General features: G+C 44.1%; 1 protein-coding gene across 2 annotated transcripts; it reads left to right on the top strand.

The window, feature by feature from the left end:
• The first annotated feature begins 540 nt into the window (after positions 1-540).
• On the top strand, positions 541-15,765 carry Ptger4 (prostaglandin E receptor 4). 2 transcript variants are annotated; one of them, XM_052743207.1, is made up of 3 exons: positions 541-1,987; positions 2,438-3,356; positions 10,606-15,765. In XM_052743207.1, exons 2-3 carry the CDS (start codon positions 2,481-2,483, stop codon positions 11,194-11,196), a joined length of 1,467 nt encoding a protein of 488 aa, XP_052599167.1. In that variant the 5' UTR covers positions 541-1,987; positions 2,438-2,480; the 3' UTR covers positions 11,197-15,765. The 2 variants fall into 2 exon arrangements, with proteins under 2 accessions (XP_052599167.1, XP_052599168.1); XM_052743208.1 differs by having other exon boundaries at positions 541-3,356.
• The last annotated feature ends 720 nt before the right edge of the window (positions 15,766-16,485 follow it).

Consider the following 16,485-nt stretch of genomic DNA (forward strand, 5'->3'; position numbering starts at 1 on the left):
ACAGAACAATGCTGTATTACTATGCCCACATGTTTCCTTATGCAAGTAAACACAATTATGGGTACTTTTATAGGCTAAAATCTGCTATGCTCTTTGGTTCTCTTATTACTCATTTGTTACTGAGACTAGCTGAAAATCAGATCAATTCTTAGCACATTTTTTTATTCATGAAGTAATGCTTAAGGAGTGCCTGCTTTATACAAGATTCAACCCACCTGGTTACTGTGTAAGATGCTAAGCATGCGTGCTTCAGATGGATAAAGGTTTTTCTAAGAATTTGAATCGCTTGGAAAGCCATACTACAGCCTCACTGTGTGGTTTTTAAAGGGTTTGGTAAAGGAGTTTTAATTGGCCCCGGTGTTTTCCAATCTTAAATTCTTTTTTTTTTTTTTTAGGAGATAAGTCGATAACTAAGAAATGATTGTTCCTCATCAAATAAGCCGAACAAACTATAAACCAAAGAATAAGGAAAGGCAAATAGACCTTTTCCGAGTTAACAAAGAGACAACGCCTGGAAAATCTGTTTATTTGCTTGACTTTCAAACCCCCTTCTTATCCTGCAGGTGAAGGCGTCTACCAGAACCCTAACAGGAAGGCGGAAGCTGCTCAGTCTACACTTGTTTCAGAGTTCAGAAGTCCTCCCTAGGAAGAATGCTCTCCCCGATTAAACAGTCCCCCTCAACTAAGTCTCAGGTGTATCTATGGCCACGTCTCTCCAAAGCCCCAAGGCTCTGTCACCTAAGCCAGGGGAACTTGCTGGTCGACGTCCCTCGCCTTCCTCCCCGCCCCGCTTTGGTGCCCTATTGTGCGCAGCTAGGGCACTGCCAAGTAACTCCTTTTATGGTGAGAGGATGGATTCTTCGTCGTCTCCCCGCCCAAGTCTGGTACCTACCCACCCGTCCACCCACACGTCTGCCAAGTCCCACCCGGAGCGCTCGGGCGTACACACCCACGCACAAACCGCACACCCACTTCTCCTCTCCGCTCCGCCGCTCTCGGGTAGAGTCCTAAAGAAACGGCCCTGACGTCCCAAGACCCACATGCTCGCTCCGCTGCGGGTGGAAGTGAGAGAATTCCCTCTAACCCGCAGAGGGTCATAGACCAGACGCTGGTCCCAGCATCATCCCCACTAAATACCCAGCTCAGGAGTGGCAAAGCGCGTGCAGGGACTTCCCTGGGACTCGTCCCGGGTGCTCTCGGTATCTCTGAGAGAGGGAAAGCACTGGAGAGCCCCCCCGCAGCCCGGTGGCACCTTGGCAGGTCCCTCTAAACCTCCCCAGGCTCTCCGCTCCGCCCCCTATCACCAGGCTCCCGGGCGGTGCTATAGGAAGACTCGCTCCGCCCCTTTTCCGGGCCAGCCAATGGGCGCCCGGGCCGCGCGCTGACTGTCTCCGCCCCCGTTGGGGAAACTTGCGGGAGGAGAAAAGTTTGTACAGAGTCTGCAGGAGCGAGAGCGAAGCTCGAAACCCGGCGGCGGGAGAGGAAGATGAACAGCCCCAGGTCAGAGCCCCAGGCCCAGTGGACCCCGCGCCGCCCCCAGAGCACCAGGAGCGGCCTCCGCGGCAGCCGCCTTCTGCGGTAGCTGTCCGTTCAGCCCGCGGCTGGGGAGGAGGGAGCCCGGACCTACGCTCCGTTCCACCTGCACGCGTGGCGGCACACCTGGACGCTGCCCTCCCGCACCAGATCTGCGGGCTCTGCAAATCTGAGACTTGCCTTTGAACGAAGGAGGGTGGGGGGGTCAATCAAACAAGAAACCCAAGACCCGTCTTCACTGAGCCTCGCTTGCTTTCTAAGCTTTTTGAAAGCTTGATCCTCTGACCTCAGTTCCGGAAAGTTGGCAGCCACCGAGACCCGGTTCCGAGGGGGGCAAAGGCTTGACAAGTTCCTCACTGAGCGCAAAGAGACTGATGGCTGAGGTTAGAGGCCGGTCCAGAACGTCTGAGGCCTGAACCTTGGGGCGCACCGTGCTCCTAACCCCACCCTACAGGTAAGTTGGGATGGAGGTCTTTCCGTGGACAGCACAGTGAGTGGCCAGGCGCTCTTTCGGGGAAATCAAAGAACAGAATGTGCTTCTCAAATTGTCCATAACTTGTTTCAATGAGAATTTTATCGACTCTGTCGGGAATATCACTAGCGAGTCACTTTTCCCTAGAGAAGGGTCTTGCTCATCTTGGCGATGGAGTGAGTGGAGGGGGGGGGGTAGGCGGGAATGGCAGTTATCAGCTTATAAATATTAATGTCAGCAGAGTGGTGCTCTTGGCAGGACCCATTCAGAGCTTGAGAATTTGAGTAGCCACAGTTAGTGAGTGGCTACAGATCAGGAAGTCGGATCCGGTTGCTCTCCTTGTCTCATTGACATAGCATTTCTGGCCATGGGTCGAACACCTTGCAAGTGGTAAGCGGTTCACCTCTCTCATTCCTCCCTCACCATCCCTAGATAGAACCGTGAGCTCCAAAGCTGTGTACTACTGCCCACCATCATGTCCATTCCCGGGGCCAATGCGTCCTTCTCCTCCGCTTCGGAGAGGCTGAACAGCCCAGTGACCATTCCGGCAGTGATGTTCATCTTCGGGGTCGTGGGCAACCTGGTGGCCATCGTAGTGCTGTGCAAGTCGCGCAAGGAGCAGAAGGAGACGACCTTCTACACTCTAGTATGTGGGCTGGCTGTCACTGACCTACTAGGCACGTTGCTGGTAAGCCCAGTGACCATTGCCACATACATGAAGGGCCAATGGCCCGGGGACCAGGCACTGTGTGACTACAGCACCTTCATCCTACTCTTCTTTGGCCTGTCGGGTCTCAGCATCATCTGTGCCATGAGCATTGAACGCTACCTGGCCATCAACCACGCCTACTTCTACAGCCACTACGTGGACAAGCGACTGGCGGGCCTCACGCTCTTCGCCGTCTATGCATCTAACGTGCTGTTCTGCGCACTGCCCAACATGGGCCTGGGCAGGTCTGAGCGACAGTACCCCGGCACCTGGTGCTTCATCGACTGGACCTCCAACGTGACGGCCTATGCCGCCTTCTCTTACATGTACGCGGGCTTCAGTTCCTTCCTCATCCTCGCCACCGTGCTCTGCAATGTGCTCGTGTGCGGCGCGCTGCTCCGAATGCACCGCCAGTTCATGCGCCGCACCTCGCTGGGCACGGAGCAGCATCATGCGGCCGCCGCCGCAGCAGTGGCTTCGGCGGCCTGTCGGGGCCACGCGGCCGCCTCCCCAGCCCTGCAGCGCCTCAGCGACTTTCGCCGCCGCAGGAGCTTCCGGCGCATCGCGGGCGCGGAGATCCAGATGGTCATCTTACTCATCGCCACCTCCCTGGTGGTGCTCATCTGCTCCATTCCGCTGGTGGTGAGTGTCAGGGGCTGGGGTCCACTCGGTCCTTCTCCCGCATCCACCTCTCTTTCCTCGCTCCCGCTTTCTCCCTGATTCCTTGGCGGTGACAGTTTCCTCCAGGTCTGAATGGAGACCTGCTCAAGGCTTCTCTGAGTAGACCCAGGCTCTCCTAAATCCTGACCCTAAGGAGACTCAGCAGGTGATTTCCCTCTCGGTCCCCCGAGGTTCTTTCCCCGAAAGCATGGGTTCTGAGGTCCCCTGGACAGCCCCCTGGGCTCCCCTTAATCTGATGTTTTGCTTTGTATCTTCCCAGAACCCTCACTGCTGGACCAGCCAGATGGGGGAGGAGGGGACTATAGGGTTACTTACTCTAAGCACTCCACTCTGTGGCCCCCAGAGCATGGCAAACCAGAGGTGATAAGCTCTGTTGAACTCATTCCTTGGGTGAGTGCGGTTTGAGTGTTTTGATTTCTGTAGGTATTTTTCTTTTTCCTAGATTATGCAGCATTTTAAAGCTAGAATAGATGAGATGCTTTTTAGTTTAAAAGCCTGATTCGAGTCACTTCACGGAAGAGAGAGAGTGACTTGCTTAGAATAATCTTGCAGACACATTCAAGCTGTTCCCCGCCCCGCCTCAGCCTCCACCCGCCCATCCGCCCCCCCTGCCCCCCGCCCACCACCACCACCACCACATACACACAAAATCATGTCATGCTTGAGAAGACTCTTGAACGGGGTAATGTCCAAATTCAAGTTCCCTATTCTTTTTGCAAGCCAAGAAAGCACGCGGGAGATGGGATTTGGACAAGTTGATGTGCATCCGGTGTTGCATTTTAATTCTCAATGACCAGGAGAGGTCCGGTTTCTCCTTTACGGAGATGGTTCCCCCTAGGCCACCAGACTCCAGTGCCCACTACTGTAGAGTTACAGTCTCGTCTAATTTAGGCTTTTGTGGAGTGTCGTTGGTGTTTTGGTGCACTCCGTCTTTGAGGTAACACACTCTTTAAAAACTGCCTTTAGTAACGCTTGAAATACTATAAACAGAGAGGTGCAGATGCCTCTAAAGTTCTCTGCTTTTACATGTTGTTGGTAGAATGCACTAGAAACAGGTCGGTGGTAGAACATAATTCTTCATCTAGAATTTATCTTGTTCCAAGTTCTATCTCTCAACATACTGCATTCCTGTAACTTCTGAACTACCTATTCAAAAAGAAATTACTATCTATGTTCATTGGGAGCAAGTGGAAATAAACTTAATGGGCTATTATGCTTTTCTTTCTCTTATTAATACTACTAGGGATCTTTGATATAAAAATATTTTTATGCCTTACAAAAGTGACTGTAAATGGAAGAAACTCAGTGGTGGCTGCGAGCCAGCATACAGTAGCTTCTTGCCAATTTGTATAAACAGAAGTAAATATGACTGGCCAGAAGGGCCTTTAAGCCGTCCCAGAACCTAATGTAATTTACAGAGTTAAGTCACACTTGAGCCACATAAATATATTTTACTGTCTGTAATGTCAACTGAAAATAAAGTGAGAGTTGGAAGGGAAGGCCCCTGTTTCTGCTGAGGCCTCTAGTCTCTCCTCGGCCTCGTATTTTATGGGACGGTAAATGACAAAGTGAGCAGCTGTAATTTACAGGATGTCCTCTTTGTGGAACTGAGGAGTCGGAGCTAGGCCATTAGTAACCATGCACAAACTTTCTAAATGTTTTGGTTAGAAGTGAGCATGTGACACCACTGATTCACATGAAGCTACCAATAAGGTGTTCTCCTCTGTCATCTGGAGAGGCTTACAAAACTAAATCTACGGGCTGACCTGGCCCTCAGGTTCAGGGCCATTTATGACAAAGCCTGAAATTATGTGAGGACCCAGAGCTATATTTATGTCTGGCATGTTAATCACATTTTAGCTAATGAAGAATACTGTCCAGTCTAAAGAAGTCAGTACCAGGGATTGAGGTCAAGGACCTCTATCTGAAAGCTAAAATTGACTCAGCTAAGGGGTGAGCATGTTGGTCAAGAGCCTGAATGCTTTCATGAGAAATAACTAATAAAATAAATAGGAGTAGCTTCAGAGTTTAGCCTGGATTTTGAGCTACAAAAAAAAAAATCTACTTCTTCAGAGGCCAGCTTAAATTAAAATTTGTCACAAGTAATGGGGAGCTATAGCACCCATGTATTCCCCCACGATTCAGTAATTATTGAAATAATCAAAAGGAACTTTCACAGTTACCGTCTTTCTTGGCTTATTTTGCAGCCCTCCCCCCACGTTTCACATATATTCGGAGAATAAATGAGCTGAAAGCTCTGAAAACTCCCTGGTGGTTAAAGCAGTTGGGCATACTTTCAGTTGGAAGGAAGGATGAAGCACCTGCTTTAGCATGATTGAATAAAACTGAGTGCTAATTCCACTGGAGGGAAATGAAACCCTCTGGGTCACTTTCAATGCTTTCAGAAGGCTACCTGAGAGAGCAAACACAGCTCGCTTGGACTTTCAGAGAGCTACATGCAACATAGAGGGAGGACAGGCAGCCACTGCAAAGCATCCCCGTCTGTCTTTTGGACCCGTGGGAAGAGGCTGGATTAGCTCTTACGGGATGGTTGATAATACATTTAATATGAAAAGTAAATTTGAATCGGTTGGGCAAAATGGAGCCATGGCTGGAGAGCGAAAGCTGAGAGAGGCTGTGAATTCCATTGTGGACACAATGAATATGCCAAATTTGCAAAATTCTCCGTGGATCATAGTCAATGAACAGAGAAAGTATAAGCAGACTTTACAGCACACAACACTTGGTAGGAATATGTTTTTTGTCATTTTTTTCCTTTCTGCTATTTATAACTGATCTCAGGGTTGGGCTGTTGCTTTTTTCAAAGCAGAAGAAGCTAAAGAAATGAAAGTACATGCTTAAGATAAATGTCTTGCATTTTTTAGCAACATGCAATCAACATGACCTCCCAAGGATACCATATTAAATACTGTAACTAGATTGATTTCTGGTATTTAATTTTGCAGTTATAATACTAATGTTGCGATAACAGTTTTAATCAGATCTTTTGCCTCGGGGCTAAAGAGCTAGACTGTCAGGTTTGGAAAGGCATGTCCCTCCACACACAGGCAAGCCAAGGGCATATTTATTGCTTATTTGTTCCTTTTCTTTCTTCTTCCTCTGAGCTACCAGTAGTATGGCAAATTAATTAATCTTCTGCTTTGGTCAGGTAAATTCTACGCCCTTAGGGAAATAGTTTCCTGTGTTTCTTTGGTTGTGGCTAGAAAGGCATCAGCAACAGCTTATAGAGGCAGACAAAACTGTAAACAGGAACATGTTTTGTAGAAGGCAAACTGGAAGTGGGCCCATTAAATGATTGGATGAACAAAAAGCGCACACACAGGTAAAAAGTAATGTGATTAATTTAGATGCCACTATGGTGAAATCAAACACATTTGATCACTTTTTTAATAAGTGTGGCTAAGTTTTTAAAAGAACTGCAATTCCTAGAAGTAATTTTTGAGTCACAACTTGAAATGGCAGGCTTTTTAGAAGTACTTGGATGACTGCAGAGTAGCACATAAAAACAATTTCACCGAACCCAGCAGTGTATCGGAATCTTCTCAGTGGAGTAATCTCACGTTTCCACCCACTCAACACCTCAGTTTCCCCAGCCCCAGATGAACAACTGTGACTGACTGGGTGGCTGGGAATGTATCCTCCTTCACTTCTTATCTCTTCTTACTGACATCTCAAGCTTTGATTTTATTGAAGATTTATAACAAGGTATTTTTTCCCCTAGAGCTGAAACGTTGAAGCTATAAATTGGGGGGGGGGGGAAGCTTTCAGAATAGATTTACCATGTAGATATTAACCACTATGAAGTAACTTGCATGCAGTGGACGGCCAGTTAGTGGTCTAGAAGGAACAAGACATACAGACTCTTCTACCACCACTCAGTTCAGAACACTTTCCATGACCCTTGATTTAAAAGGGGGGTGGTGGTAAGAACTTCATGTAACAGCTGTGTCAATTCTGGACTCTTCACAAGGCAATGAGATTACAGAGTACACAGGGACAGTTCCTCTCATGTGCTTGGAACAGAACAGGTAGCCCGCATGCGCAAATCCAGTTACAGATCCTTCCATTTATTGGATAGCATTTCAATTCAGACAGTCAATCGTTGCATTGGTCTAGTCAAGAGTTCAACATTTCAGTTCAACATTCTCTTCAAACAGATTTTTCTTAGGTAGGAAGTACATGGTTTGAATACCAGCCATCAAATATACCCCAAAGCTACCTGGGACCTGCAGTTATCAGTGTAGCCCAGAGTGGCCGTGTTTTTACATATGTGTTCAAAGGAAAGTCGGAAGTGACAAAAGAGTGTTAAATCCTAGGCACTAGACTAGGCACTTTAAGAACTTAGGCATAGCCTGGACTGGTAGCGCTTGGCTTGAATCCCAGCACTAGGAAGTCAGAGGCAGGCAGAGCTCTGTGGGTTCAAGGTCAGCCTTATCTATAAAGCAAGTTTCAGGACAACCAGAGCTACATAGCCATGTCTCAAAACAAAACCAAAAACCTTTATGTAGAAATGGTAAAGACCACAGCCAAAATACGGAGAAGTTTGTTTGGTAACAAATCTTGGGCATTTACCACTCTACCATATAGCCTCCCCGTTAACGCTCCCGCTGTCGTACCTTCTAGTCTTTATTGAATCCTTGGCCAGCTCTATTCCAGAGCCCCTAAGCTGGACTCCTCATCAGTCTCAAGAAGTTTAGAATCTTGGAATCATTGCCAGTATCAGGCACAAGTCACATCCACCAAGTCTGCAGCTGCTCATCGTCAAAAGGGAAGAAAGTTAGGGGCCTTGTTTGTATCCAGTAAGGTTTTTAGAAGTTTTCCCCTCTCTGACTCAGGTTCTGTTTTATCAGCAACACATGCTTCCCTAACTGCAGACTGCCTGAACTTATTTATTTATAAAACATCTAGGGCTTGCTGGAGGAGGGGTGTAGAAAAGTACTGCTGTGGGTATTCCTATCAAGCCGGTCACTGCTCTTCAGGGACATTTCGGAAAACAAGTGGTTTTCTGTTTGTTTGTTGGGCTTTGTTTTTGGTTGATTGGTTAGTTTTCCAAGACAGAGTTTCTCTGTGTAGCTCTGGCTGTCGTGGGACTCTCTCTGGACAGCAAGTGGCCTTCAAAGTGAAGCCAGAGTTGCCATAATTTTTCAAATGCCATAAAATGCCTCGAGTTGTTAGTTTTGTTTCTTTTTTCCTCACTCCACTTGAAACTAAACTGAGAATACGAGGCCAAGTCATTTGGAGTCTCTGAAAATAACTTGATTGACTTTTGAGAACTTTGATATGAATTTGGAATTGGGGTGTATATATTGAACTTATTCTGAAGTTTTGGGAATGAAGTCTGAGGCTTTATGCATGCTAGGCAAGTACTCTGACCTTGTGCTACATCCTAACCCAGAATGTTGTATTTTATGCTCATCCGTATACTACCTCTACGAACACTGCTTTACTGAAAGACACTAAATGATGAGATCCAGGGCCCTGTGCTAATTGTAAGTCCCTCCAAGCCCCCATGGAACTCTAAAATAGAACATTTAAAAATTACAGCTTCTTTCATTCCCTTCTGTAGTAGTCACATTTAATTATGGCTGCAAAAAAAAAAAAAAAATGAAATACAAAGGTAATTTCTTCCTTGCTCCCTGTTAGTTTTGATTATAAAAAACATATCATTAATTTTTCACAACACTGACTTTTTAAAATAGCACAGAAGTTTGAAAACTAAAATGTGAATTGCTTTAAGTAGGTACAGCTTTTTTGTTTGTTTGTTTTAACTGTTCAGAAATTTCCTCTTTTCAGGGGTAACTGTGTTTCCTTTGAGGTTGTGGTGGAGAACCAACCAGCAGAAAAACATGTTAATGTTAATATATATGAAATTCAAAGTCCAAACTTAACCAGACTCTATTCTGAAAGCTTCTTTGAAAATACATGTGCAAAATGCATCCCAAGAGATGCAGGGTACCAGCTACTCCAATGTAGAGCAACACTGCCCTCTAGAGGCTTCAAGTGTCAGGTTCACACAAACCCTGCCACAGCCAGAGCTTGCTACTAGCTGGTTCAAGCCCATCACTTCCTTCATCACATCTTGAGAGTGTGAGTAAAATACAGGCCTTGTATTTTCTAGTGATGACTTCATTACTAAGAATAAATTTTAAACATAAATCCAGCCTGGTAGAACAATAAAAGCCACATGTAATTCATCTGGAAACTAGAGCCCAGAGCAGACCTAATTATCAACAGGATAAGAGAGAGTTTGAAAAGTTCCTCAATGTTTTCAGGACTCTAGTTTATGCCTGTTTATCCCAGCACTTCGGAAGTTGAGGCAAGAAGGAGGACCAGCCTAGTAAAAAATTACCCTGTCTCAAACACACACACACACACACACACACACACACACACACACACACACACGCAGCCTTCCAGGTCCAGGTAACAAGCACATCATATGAGAAAAGAGTAGGAACTTGCTCAGCTACCATGTATCACTAAGGACTTGGGTGAAGCATCTAGAAGGAAGAACCCAAGATCCTTTGTGTGCACTTGTTTTTGAGGCTTTAGAAGCACAGGGGGGTTGCTTCTCGTTAGAGTTGTGTAATAGTTGCTGAATTCAGTCGAACCCTATCTTGAAGATGCACAAAACTGTGGCTCATGAGGAGCCATGGGAGGTTTTTTAGCAGCTAAACTGCATAATGGGACATGTACTTCAGAAATAATCTTCTGGGTGGTTTGGAGAAGGGATCTCGGGTGAAAAGTTTATCTGGGTGGCTAATGCAATGTTATCTCCCATGAGGGATGCTGTTGAGGAAATGGATTAGAAACAAGTCTGGGTTCAAGAAACAATAACAGCAGATAATTATTATGGGGAGTGGGGAGAGCCACAGAGGAAAACTATGCTCTCGTCATTCTGGCTGACAGGAGACATTGATGCTGGTTCAAAAGTACCAAGTATTTTCTCTGAGTGTAAAGGCATAGGTGCCTCGGTGTTTTGTAATGATTACACGGTTAATTGACTTACAAGTGAGTGTCTTTTCAAATACAGTAACTGCCTTGTGTAAACTGCAGTTGCAAAGCAGACATTACCATGTACAGGCAGCTACGTCACGTCCGTCACGCTGCAAAGGTAAATGCGGCATTTAAGTGTTTTTGCCAAATTGCTTAATTATAAAATCTCAACGTGGGCCTCTCATTTGCGCAGGTGCGAGTGTTCATCAACCAGTTATATCAGCCAAGTGTGGTGAAAGACATCAGCCGGAACCCCGATTTGCAGGCCATCAGAATTGCTTCCGTGAACCCCATCCTGGACCCCTGGATCTATATCCTTCTGCGCAAGACTGTCCTCAGTAAAGCCATAGAGAAGATCAAGTGTCTCTTCTGCCGCATAGGTGGGCCCGGCAGGGACGGCTCGGCGCAGCACTGTTCGGAGAGTCGGAGGACATCCTCTGCCGTGTCAAGTCACTCTCGCTCCTTCCTCTCTCGGGAGCTGAGGGAAATCAGTAGCACATCTCAGACCCTCCTGTACCTGCCTGACCTAAGCGAAAGCAGCCTCGGAGGCAGGAATTTGCTTCCAGGTGTGCATGGCATGAGCCTGACCCAAGCCGACACCACCTCACTGAGAACTTTGCGAGCGTCAGAGACCTCGGACTCCTCCCAGGGCCAGGACTCGGAGAGTGTCTTGTTGGTGGATGAAGTTGGTGGGGGCGGCAGGGAGGAGCCTGCCCCTAAAGGAAACTCTCTGCAAGTCACGTTCCCCAGTGAGACGCTGAACTTATCTGAAAAATGTATATAGTAGCTGAAGGGGTGGGGAGGGAGCACTGTTTCGGGAACTTTATAAAATCCTGTGCAATAGACATCCACGTGTTTAGCTGTACTCAGAAGGGCTGTCTTCGTCTGCGATCCTATTCGAGAACATTCGAGCTTGTGAGAACTCTTCAGTGCTGCGGATGAGTCCCCTGAGTGCCGAGGCCTGAAGCACATTGGCTGTCACTCTGACGGGACTCAAGACTGCAGCTGGAACTTGCCAGCTTTTTCTACTGGATAGGAAGATGGCAGAAGCTACGTATTTTCATAACATCAGAACTTCCGATTTGGCACATACCAGAGGTCCAGATACTGGAAGGGCTCTACCCCAAACTCTGAGGACTGTCTTACAGCTGATTTAAGTGTCTCACTAAAGCATGAAATGTGAATTTTTATTGTTGGAACTATAATTTAAGGTATTTATGTTCTTCTCTGTGAGAAGGTTTATTGTTAATACAAGGTATAAGAAAATGATGATATGCCCTCTCCTGCCAGTATAACCAGCTAATATTGTCGATGTTATTTTTTTTCCATAAACAAGTCAGGCCAAAGTATTGAAAACAGAGTGAAATTTATATCTATAAAATAGATACAAATTTTTAAAGAGTTTAGTATTATCAAAGGAAAAAGAAAGAATATTATTTAAGATGTGAAAATTAAACAACCTAAAATATATTTTCCAAGCTATATATAATAAAGAAAAAATTTAGAAACATAATATTACATTTATTTATCCAGAAAACTGTGATTTCAGGAGTACCTAACATTGCTGGTAAACATTTTCAGACTTTGTCCCCAGTAATTGGTATTTTTAAAGATGTAACATACTTTTTTAAAGTCTCTGACTACCCATAACTGAAGTGTGTAGTATAAACAGTCTAAGTGGCTTGTTCTGTCCTGAAGGCCTGTGTAGTTTTACTTGCCAGCAGAATGTCTGACAGCATCCTTTCAAATTTAAAGAGGAAGGTGGCTCTTCGTTTGGTGTGGTTTCCACTCTGTGGTGTGTTTCAACAGATACTGAGAGTTTTGTGTAGTCCAGTTCTACTGTACCTGTGTTTGGAGGCGCTTTCTCAGAGAAATCTTAAGCATGCTTTGTTGCTTAATGTGTTCTTGTGAAATGCTTGGTTGTGACTGAATTCTGAGCCTGATACTGATAAGGGTTTAAAGAGTAGTTGAACCAACTGAAATTATTCCAGAGATTACAATAAATAATTGCATTCAATCTGAGTTCCATAGCTTCAATTTTGGAAACCGTGTATGGGGTTTTTTGCCACTGTTTTGTTTTGGGGTGCCTTCTATAGCCTTTTAAATTGAAAGAGTTCTTTTTGTTTTGTCTGAAGCTTGAAGACACTTTTATTAGATTTTGAAGAAAAACTCCAAGGCAACAAGTTGTAAATCTCACCAGCTGCCCAGAGGACAGAAGAGAGAAAGGGCCATGGCATTTCAGCTGAGTGGGCATGGAGGTCAGACACATGGCAGACAGCAGCCACACAGTAGGAAGAAGAGCTTGAGAGAGAGAGAGCACAACATACCAAAATAAACACACTCGGCTCTGACTAGCATCTGAAAGGATGAGACAGAAAAGACAAAAAATGAAGTCATGCCTCTGAGTAAGGGTCCTAACAGGTGGGCAGACCCATCAGAAGCTCGTGGCAGCCAAGAATCGACGGCATAGAGGGAAGGAATTCTAGCAAAGTGCATTATCTCTAGGTGGAGAGTGGAGACATGCCATGTCTCCTGAGTTAATCCAGTTGGCCATGTCAATCACCTGGCCAAGAGGCATACCCTTAGGAAGTAGGGTCCACCTTAAGCTATACTAAAGAGATAGGAAGATTAATTATTTCCTTAACGATAAACTGAATTTTTAAACATTTAAAATGATGCTATTATTAAAATGTCATTCATAGTATATTCTATCTACTTAGTGGAGAACAAGTGGTATACTTAGGAACCATGATCTAAGTGACAGACAACTAGTACTCAATGTCACCAGTTTATGTTGCTGGTGGGAGAAGCGATGTCATACTTAACTAGCTGCATGCTCAATGTCCAAGTAATTATCACTAATTATTAACATCAATACTTCCTATTCTCCGGATCAGCGTTTCTGAGACATTAGCCTGCACAAGTCATCAATAGAACATATCTTCCTCCCTTCCTTCCCCTGCTTTTTCTTTTTCTTTCTTTTTCTTCCTTCCTTCCTTCCTTCCTTTTCTTTTCTTTCTTTCTTGCCTGTCTGTCCATCTGTCTTTCTTGACAGACTCTTGCTCAAGCTGGCCTGTGACTCCTGTGGAGTGTGGAGATTACAGAGCTGCACCAGCACACCCAGCAGCAGCCTCTGATTCTTTCCTGGGTGACACCGACGCTGTCCGTTTTAGGATAGACTTTAGCAATAATCTCTGGGCCTGAGGTCATGGTTTGCTATTTGCAAGTACTTCAAGATATTTTTAGATAGTGTCAGAAAAGCAAGACACCATCTTTGCAGGCCTACTGGCTCTGGGATTAAGGTAAGGAGCATGCGGATTTAACTTCTAAAATGTTTTCTGTCACTATCTGAATGAATGCCTAAGAAACAATGGTTTCAGAAAAAGTGCTGTGAATACGGATTTTGTCTTCACAAATATGATCCATAGAGATCACCCATCCCTAGATTTATATATAAATTAATGCATGTATATATAACCTCACTTACATCCCTGGGGCAAGCAAAGCCTCACTCATGAATTAGCATTACTAATAAGCACGACATATCTCATTCATGTTTACTTCAGGTTCACTCCCAAGAACACTGACTTGGCTTAATCTTGTTTACTGAAATTCACATACTATGACATTTATTCTTTAAAGTATACATCCTTTAAAATGTTTTAGTAAGCTCAACTAAAAAAAAAATCACTGATGTCCAATTCCCAAATATTTTCATCATCCCAAGAAATCACCTGCCATCTGCAATCAATCCACACTGTTCAGCCCTAGCCCCTGACAACCAATATATGCCTATTGATTTCTCTATTGTGAACATTTTATACAAGGGAAATAATGCAGTAACTGGCATTGTTTGTTGGCCATCTTTGTGTTAGAATAACATTTTCATGGTTTGTTGATATGGCAACATTAGTCAATATTTTATTCCTTATGTCTGAATAATATCCCATGAACTGCCATACCACTTTTTAGAATCCACACACTAATTAGACCAGTGTTGCATTGATCTCATTTTTTGGCTACTGTAAATAATGCTGCTAAGAACTTCTTTGTGTATAAATGTTTTTAACCCTTTCGGGTTCATAACTGGGAATGAAATTCTAAGCTCAGTATTTTGAGGCAACGTTGAACTGTTTTCCACGTGACTATAATATTTTACATTGCCACCAGCAATGTATAAGACCTTGATTTTTCAATAACCTTGCACTATTTATTGTTGTATTTTTATTATAGCCATCTGATGGGCATGAAGTAGTTTCACTGCATATCCTAATGACTAATGATATTTTGCAAGTATATACATAGTTACTGGCTGGTTTTATATTTTAGAGAAATGTCCACTGAAGATTTTGTTTCCATTTTTAGTGGTTTATATGGCTACGATAATCTGCCAAGGCTGCCACAGACTGGATGGCTTAACCAACAAAAATTTATTTCCTCAGAGTTCTATTGGCTGGAAGTTCAAGTTTAAGGTGTTGGCGGGGTTGGTTTCTCTTGAGGCTTCTCTTGTTGGTTTTTGGATGACAACCTTCTCAATATGTTCCTACATGGCCTTTGTCTTTATTTCCATGCTGTATGCATATCTCCGCTCACACATATACCCCATTATAAAACACCAGGCACACTGGAGAGAACCTCACCTTGATATCCTTCCTGTGAAAGCTTTATCTCCAAATACATTCATATTTAGGAACTTGAGAGTCAACAAATGAACTTGACAGGTACACAATTTAATTTATTGCTGAATCTAGTATATACTTTAAAGAACAGCCAAGGGAAAAGAAGGCCACCATTTCTCAGTCATTTATTCCATTTACTATAAGCTAAACTTTTTAGCCTTGAATATGAAGTTAGAAAAATCCATGCTACGCCAAGCATTTTCCGTAAACTACCTGAATTAGTTTCAGAACAAAAAGAAATGATACTTTCTCCACCATCGCCCTACCTCATGCCTTCTGACTACTACGTCCAAAGCTGAGCCTGATTCTGAAACTATGCTCTCATGATTGCATTCCACGTCCATGAGAAAAGAAACTAGATAACAAAGCTTGACAGCAAGAGACCATTTAATCACATGAAGCTGCCATGGGCCACACACAGGTGGTGCTTTAGAGACAAACTGGAATCACATGGGGTCAAGGAAGAGGGGAAGAGAACTGGATCTCTAGTTCTCAAACAGCATCAACATCTCTGCCATTCATTCATTCATTCATTCATTCATTCAATACCTCCATTCATTATCTCCAGTTCCCACCACGGAAGAAGGGGACAGAAGAGAACACCAAACTTACCTATGCCTTAAACAACACTCACTTACAATTTCAACAGGTACATTATTACTTTTCCTTCTTGAGGAATAAAACAGGATTTAATACAAAGGAAAAATCAACAGAATTCCGTGACAGATGAAAGCACTCAGTCACTGCTCTGCAGCAGGCCAAGAGCACAGTGAAGTCAGAAGGCAGCTGGAGAGAACACTAGGCCACCCCTAAGAGTTTTTTTAAGGGAGATTGTTTGATATGTAGCATTACTAAAAGGAAAATTATAAATTCATTAAACAGTTCGGATTTTTTGTAATATACACATAGAAACAAAAATCAAGACACTTACTGACTCCAGGGAAAACAAAGAGGGGTTTTGAAATGGAAAGACAAATATGATATACCTAACTCTACTACATATTGAGTACAGACTGAACCAAATCATAACGAATTACATGGGAGAGATAGTAAATATATATACCATAAGTTAGACTTACCTGCAGCAAGAAAAACCAACAACTATTAAAAATGTCTTAACTGTTAAAAATCAATAAAAACACAGTTAAGATTAAAAAAGGTTAGAGAACACCAAATACACTTTAGAAAATCTTCCACGCTGTTGGTAGAGGTGCAAACTTAATACAACCACCTTGAAATTTAACTTGCATAGTAATTTTAGGAACTGAAATAAGGAAGATTTGTGTGCGGGAACATGGACAGAACCAGAGATCACTGAATTAAGTGAAGTAAGCTAGATCCAGAAAGACAAATACTGGCCTATTTGTTTTCATATGCAGACGAGAGAGAGAGAG

Source organism: Peromyscus californicus, unplaced genomic scaffold (assembly GCF_007827085.1).
Source record: "Peromyscus californicus insignis strain IS unplaced genomic scaffold, ASM782708v3 Scaffold_18__1_contigs__length_77618521, whole genome shotgun sequence".
NCBI lineage: Eukaryota > Metazoa > Chordata > Mammalia > Rodentia > Cricetidae > Peromyscus > Peromyscus californicus.